Below are 6,921 nucleotides of genomic sequence, written 5' to 3'. Positions count from 1 at the left end.
AAGGCTCCAGAGTGTCGCTTAGTGCATTCTGCAACAGGTTATAAAGAAACCATCCATCTGTTTTCATAATCGCTTGCTGTCAGTGTGAAATTCCCATTAACCTCTGCCCTAACGGTTATAGTTTTCAAGTACCAGCAGCTTTTCAGAGGTTGATTAACCTGCAAAATATGCCTGAAACAGATGCCGAATGACCTGCCTGCTGATTTTATTCAGTGCTGTCTTACAGAGCTAAACCAAGCGTGTTTTAGATGCAGGACTTAGTGATGCAGCAGGTTAAAGGACATGTCTTTGACAGACGGTCATTCCTGGATTTATAGTTAACTACAGTATATTAAAAAGATTTGGATTTGCTCACCTTTCAGCATCAGCATTATTTTAATTTAGGCTAAAGATCATTTTCTATCATTATATATGATCCCAGTACGACTGCTTTTGGCCTTATGACTTTCATCCTCTCAGTTTCAATTGTTTTTTTGTTTAGTTTTTTAATGTTACTTCCAACCACCTAGGTTTTATTTTGATTGCATTATAAAATCTCCACAGTGAAACGTACCTTTCTCAAACTCTGCACACGAAGCAACAAAAAGCACATTATTTAAATACCAATAAGATTTAATTGCTACAATTACATTTATACAGAAACAAACACACACTTGGTGTTAACTATACATAACGCCATATTACCTATGGGGCATGTTCAAAATTTACACCACTTATTTAAGAGCTGAGGAAACCTTTTTACAGGATTTGGTATCGACTGTTTTTAGTGATACCTGTGTCAGTTACCGAGCCGAGATGTGGGGTCACAGAAAAGTCAGAGGTCAAAGTTATATAAAGTCTCTTGAATCCAGGCTCTGCTTACATGAAAAGCTGCCAAGCTGTATGACAGAAGAATGACACACTACATTTAAAAAAAGCAACACAAAGTTTTTTTTATATGGTAATGTGCTGCCAGAGCAAGTTCAGCGTGCCGTAGGATTGATTGAGCTCCACTGCAGTGATCAAAGAGCATTCTTCAAAAATATATTCCCTCATTTGGTTTAGACAAAACGAAACCTGCCACTGCTTTACGGCTATACACAATTCACATGATCTTACTTTTGAATAATTAATCACGATCCCTCGTGTCCTGTGTGGACAGAGGCGGTGTCATCCAGTAGGACAGAAACGTTTCATCGTAGCATGAAAGCGATCGCTCAGATCAACTTTGCATCGATTTCCAACAAGGTTTCCATCCAAAGGGGTCAAGTGAATCCAAACCATGTCACAACAGCACAATAACAACATCAAAGCCACTCGATCCTCTAACTGTAGATGTGGGGAAGTCAGGTTTTTCCTTTTAATTTGCCACCTGGCATTATGAACTCAAAAGAAAACATTTCTGTGCTCCTCCCTTCCCTTCCTCATCAGCTGCAGGAGAAGACATGCACAAATGTGTTGTGCATTTTTGGTTAGCTGTACAAACATTACAACATTTGAGTTATTGAAGCTCAATCAGTCAGCAGAGCTAAAGACTTGACTTCAGACATAAACCTAAGGGAACGTATGATAACACAAAGTGACTCCGCGTGCATCAAGATTCAGTTTAACCAACACAATAAGACTGCCGCCTCTGAACATTAGAACTGCCACTCTGCAGAGCGCATCCCGTAGCCTCTTTCAGTTTCTCCTCACTTTCGCCGTTTCCTTCTCCGTCAACTCCTCCTCAGCCTCCTCTTTACGAGGTACGTGAATGTTTGTTCTGTCAGAAACTGTCCCGAGCATCTTAGCGCTGTGCTCCAGCGCCTTCGCTCGCAGCGCAGCAATACTGTTCTCCCTCAGTTCCTCTTTAGAAATCGGTGAACCGGTGTCTTTATTCTGCTTCGGCTTATCCTCCTCTATCACTTTATCCACCAATTTCTCTTGTGCCGGTGAAGCTGGTGGCGGTGTCAGGCTGTGGGCTTTTCCTGGAGACGTGTGGATATTTTCAAGAGACTTCTTGTGCATACCTGGACAGGAAAACAGTATTTTTTTAAAGAAGAGAACGGAGAAGTCACAGATGAAAGAGCTTTCCTGTTGTGATTATTTCTGTGAGTTTAACGAACGTACTGAGATGTTTGACAGTGAAGTAAAAAAAAAAGGAGCGTTAAGGAATGATCCATACATAGGGGATAGATTGGCAAATAGAACCTATTATTCAATTAGAGTTACGTAATTGATTTAAACTAATCAATTGACATGAGGTGAGAGAGGAGATCTGGTCTAATCTGCCCTGATGAAGTAGGATTATCACTGTATTGACTTCTACCTTTTTAATGAGATGCTGAGGCTTTTATTGGCTCCTGATTTCAGGCAAGCTAACCCCCGTCCTCGTAGGACACAACTCAATCTCAAACACAGTCCACAAATATATAGGGGTTTTTTTTCTTTTTGCATCAAGAGACTTTTTTTGGACAGATAACTTAAAGGCGGATTCAACCAAAATAAAAGAAGATTGTTTTAATTGTTTAGCATTTGATTTATCAGTCAAAGAAAGGAGAGTGTTAGCAGATTTCTGCAAAATGTGCTTCTGATGTGTATTTTTTTAAATGCATATCAAATGATGGAGGATGATTCATAATTAATAAGAGTTGTGAGGGAGGCGATTGACATGTAGTACCCATGGGACTCACCCAGTAACCACGGCGCGTAAGAGTCTGTGCTGCCCTCCTTGGCTGACTTGAGGATGGACTCGGGCAGCGGGATGGAATGGCGGACCATGGCTCCATACAGGCCGTACTCTGCCATCACACTGCTGCGCCCCCAGCACTTCTCCCTTTTTCTCCATTTGGCCCGACGGTTTTGAAACCACACCTGGACAGATAATTTTAAGTGGTGAGAATGTTTTATGTAATCCCTGAGATTTTTTTTAAATGTAAAATTACAAAAAATTCTGTTAGCTTATCACACAGACTTTTCTCTATTTATTCAATGGAAATGTTTGATGGATTTTTATTCTGGTTTTTAATAATAATGGATTGGATTTATATAGCACTTTTCAAGGCACCCAAAGCCCTTTACAGTGCCACTATTCATTCACTATCACATTCACACACTGGTGGAGGCAAGCTACAGTTGTAGCCACAGCTGCCCTGTAAGAAATTTCACGCTCATGTGTCCTGACGAACAAGGACCTAAAGTGACTCTGGCTGAACAGCTGGAATATGTGTGTCTATGTTAGCTCTTGAAACCAGTTTTCTTAGCTAGCCTCTGCTAAACTAATCAGGAGATTGACTAGTGACTGTCAGATATAACAACTGTGCACATCATACATTTCTAGACTAGACGTTAAAATACAGGGCCTTTCTGTCATTTCATGGTTTATCTATTACTTATTTACGTTGTTATAGTATGAATGGTCTCAGAGGAGGTCTTTTTCAGTAGGAAAAGCTGTAAAACGTATGAAAATAGAGTTAAAAGTCTAAAGTTTATGTCCTTCACATATTTCTTTGGCGGGCTGATTCTAGCCCCTGGCCCTTATGTTTGGCACCCCTGTTATAAAGGCTGTTTATGCATGTGGGAGCAGAACATGTGATATCAGAAGTGGAAAATATTGTCTAGCATGCAATTAACATGTGTGTGATATGGAAACACATTTGGAGACATTCTGCAGAAATGACAAATATTGTTGCACAATGGAAAATTCTGAAGCTCTGAAAAAAATTTAAAGAGTCATTTTCCTTTAATTTCAACGTTTTGCAGCTTTTTGAACTCCTTATAATACAATTCACGTCAGAGTGCAGTAATATTTTATTTGTTGCACTGGGATATGACTGGTAGATTGGAATGAGGCTTAAAAAACATCTTCTTAAAAATGTTTTCTTTTGCACATGCACGTGTTGCACAGTATGAGTCTGAACACACAAACTGGACTTTAATTTTCAGTACAAATGTGTTGAGCCCGTGCATGCTTATCCTGTGTGTGTGTGTGTTTCTGTTTCAGGTGCCTAAATTGATTTCCACCAGGCCAGACCGTGTAATCATCTCAGCCTGCTTGTGAATATGGATGAGGAAAACAGGGGGGAAAAATGAGCATCCTAAAATGGCCGTGGATGCAGGATGAGATTGTAAGAAATGGTGTGTGGAGTGCGTGTGCCAGTGTGTGTGTGGACATGAGCATGCGTGTGTGTGTGCGTGCATGCGTTTTGCAGACCTGGAATTAAAAACGATGAAAGCTGGGTCTGGAAAGCTATTCAGGTAGATGTGACGATAACCTCCATCTCATAAAAAGATGGGCCCCAGATGAGCAATCATGCTTTTTGACAGCAGCAGTGTGAGTGTGCATGACAGCGTGTGTGTCTTTGCTTCCTGCGAGGTGACCCGAGGGGGGCAAAGAGGCTGATTGAAAAATAAGTTAATTTCCAGGCCTGGTCGATGGGAGACAGGCGCTCAAATATCACGGGAAATTAAAATGCTCGTAGCAGCCGGGCACTGGCCCCTGCTCAGCCGCTGACCTCTGCTAATTAATTTCTATGTAGTTATCATTTCATTTCAGGGCTGCGGCCTGCCTCTCCCAGGAAGAGACGTGATAAGTTCTCCTCTATTAACTAATTACAGTGTGAAGGTGAAGTGCCTGCTAATGTGAAGACCTTGTGAAGATGATGATGGAGCAGGTGACTGCTGGCTCTATCTGTCTGCTATAGTGACAGAAGATGTCACCTCTGAGGTAGTGTTCATATTGCACCAAATAGCTGAATCACCTGCCCACATTTTGATGTCAAAGACATCAAAATGTTAGCTGATGAAAACATCTTCATGTGGAAAATATAAGATATCAGATTGTGGATTTCTGCTTTCATGCAGAGACATGATCCCACCTGTATTCTGTCTTCTGGTAGCTCAGTCTTCATGGAGAGCATTTCTCTGGCATAGACGTCTGGATAGTGAGCCTCATTAAAAGCTTTCTCCAGCTCCTCCAGCTGATAGGATGTGAAAATTGTTCTGCAGGAAAAATAAAAGACCAAAAACGATTGGATGCCTTTTTAGTCTTTTTAAAATCAATCATGCTTTCAGTCTGATTAGTTATCAGTGATGATGGCTTTTCTTGTGCCTGTTCATTCATTTCACCTGGTTTTTATTTTTCAGGAAATATCTTTTTATGAAAAAATATCATAATAAAGTATTTTATTATTTTTAGTTGATATCAGCTTAGTTACATTTTTAATGTAGGCACCACTTAAAGCAGAAAACGGTGACTTCAGATTTAATCACCTATAAATATGAATATATCTTGTGTCTTGTGAATAAATACAAATACAGAAAAAAACAAAACGAAAAATAAAAATATATATCCTTCACATTTTTATAAAGAAAAAAGCAACAAGAACACGTTAAAAAGAAAAGTCAAAAAGAAAATCCAGAAGGAAATCAGAAAAATCTCCTTATTCTTACGCCAAATACGGCATTAAATAAAACACCGTAAGCTCACGTGAGCTTCACCGATCATATATGACAGTCACTGTGTCTTGAAGGCCAAACCGACAAATAACGACCTAATATTTCTTTCGGGGTTTTTTTTTGTTTGTTTGTTTTGTTTTTACCTGTGTCGTCTTTTCTTTCGTTTCTTGCTCTGACCCATAGAGGATTTGGAGAATTTCTGATCGCCGGAGGAGCTCATATCATCAGAATCTGTGGATGATTTTAAAGGTTAAAGGTTAAAAAATATTATTACTGATAACAATACTACTACTACTGCTACTACTACTAATAATAATTAGAATAACAAACTGGAGCCGATTATTTATTTAAATTATCATATTCATCTTCTTTGATGACAAATGATAAATAAATATAAAAACAACACAGATATTATAATGGAAAATTGAAAATGTGTCACATCACACCTGGAATAAAAAAAAAAAAAAACCACAGCCATGTTAAAAAAAAACTATTTTATGAATAATTTAATAAATATAAATACAAAGGCCTTTTCCGTTCGACCCTAACTTGCGCATTTTCAACACAACTTCTCGTTTCTTCTTTTTCTCATTTGCTTTTAGTGAGACATTTTTTCCCTGTTGCCTCACGTTGGTTCGGGGATTTGACATGACATTTTAATCTTCACATAAACTTAAATATTACAAACACTCCGACTGACTGAAACTATCCTCGTGCTTCAGCGACATGAAGTCTCACCGGAGCTGGTGGAGTGCTGCGCGTCCATTTCAGAGTCCACGCGCGTTGTCCTGTGCAGCGGCTGCAGGTGCACATTTTGCGCCTCTGACAGCACCTCCAGAAAAGCAGGCTGGCTGTAAAACGAGTGTATGCTCTCTGGTCGCAATAAGCTTACGCCGACCCCGAGGCCTCCATGTCCCAGGGCTGACCTGGCGGCCAGAATGTGCGCCCTGTGCGGCAGAGCTTCCAGCGGTCGCCTCGGTGCCGCCGGCGGCTCTATGTTTAGGCCGAGCAGCTCCTGGATCCCAAAGCCGGTGCGCCGCTGCGCAGTGGGGGCCATCTTCCAGGTTGCAGGCGGCTGTTGGTGGGCTCCCCCGTGGCTCACGCAAGTCTGTGAAGCTGATTTCTGTTTATTCTCTGAGTCTGAATGCACTGCTCCCTCCTCCCCCGTCATGATCCCACTTTTTGTTCCGCTCCCTCCAAAAAAAAGAAAAGAAAGAAAAAAAGCTAGAGTCCCCGGTGCAGTCCGCAATGTGACTCTCTCTCTTTATCTCCACTGCTCTTTTTATTCAACAGGCGGCAGCCAATCACAAGAGAGGAGAGACTGCATACTAAGTTTGTGGTTGCTCCGGAGCTTTATTATCGCACATACGGAATATATTTTCATGGATTTTCTGTAAAACAGCTACTAGCCTGGTGATGATCAATCACTATTACAGTTTAAGGAGCTGCTTTATAGACCCTCATCGGAAAAACTTTGGGTTTGAAATGACAGCGTATACTCTTTTC

The 6,921-nt window shown here is 40.7% G+C and overlaps 1 protein-coding gene across 1 annotated transcript; it reads right to left on the bottom strand.

Annotated features, from left to right (window-relative positions):
- Positions 1-594: 594 nt before the first annotated feature.
- Positions 595-6,699, bottom strand: LOC113007171 (visual system homeobox 2-like). The gene is made up of 5 exons (XM_026143650.2): positions 6,154-6,699; positions 5,559-5,646; positions 4,836-4,959; positions 2,652-2,832; positions 595-1,988 (listed from the first exon to the last, which is right to left on the bottom strand). Exons 1-5 carry the CDS (start codon positions 6,584-6,586, stop codon positions 1,660-1,662), a joined length of 1,155 nt encoding a protein of 384 aa, XP_025999435.1. The 5' UTR covers positions 6,587-6,699; the 3' UTR covers positions 595-1,659.
- Between the last annotated feature and the right edge of the window lie 222 nt (positions 6,700-6,921).

This window comes from Astatotilapia calliptera, chromosome 15 (assembly GCF_964374335.1).
Source record: "Astatotilapia calliptera chromosome 15, fAstCal68.1, whole genome shotgun sequence".
NCBI classification, from domain to species: Eukaryota; Metazoa; Chordata; class Actinopteri; order Cichliformes; family Cichlidae; genus Astatotilapia; species Astatotilapia calliptera.
Note: the sequence above shows the minus strand (reverse complement) of the source record. Positions and strands in the feature narration are given on the sequence as shown.

What these genes read in the sequence shown, in the direction of transcription:
- LOC113007171 (XM_026143650.2), bottom strand. Translation starts at nt 6,586, where the DNA reads ATGACGGGGGAGGAGGGAGCAGTGCATTCAGACTCAGAGAATAAACAG. An exon ending in GCAGCACTCCACCAGCTCCG is followed by an intron (nt 5,647 to 6,153) that starts GTGAGACTTCAT and finishes AATCATCCACAG; the next exon opens with ATTCTGATGATATGAGCTCC. An exon ending in CGAAAGAAAAGACGACACAG is followed by an intron (nt 4,960 to 5,558) that starts GTAAAAACAAAA and finishes TTTTTCCTGCAG; the next exon opens with AACAATTTTCACATCCTATC.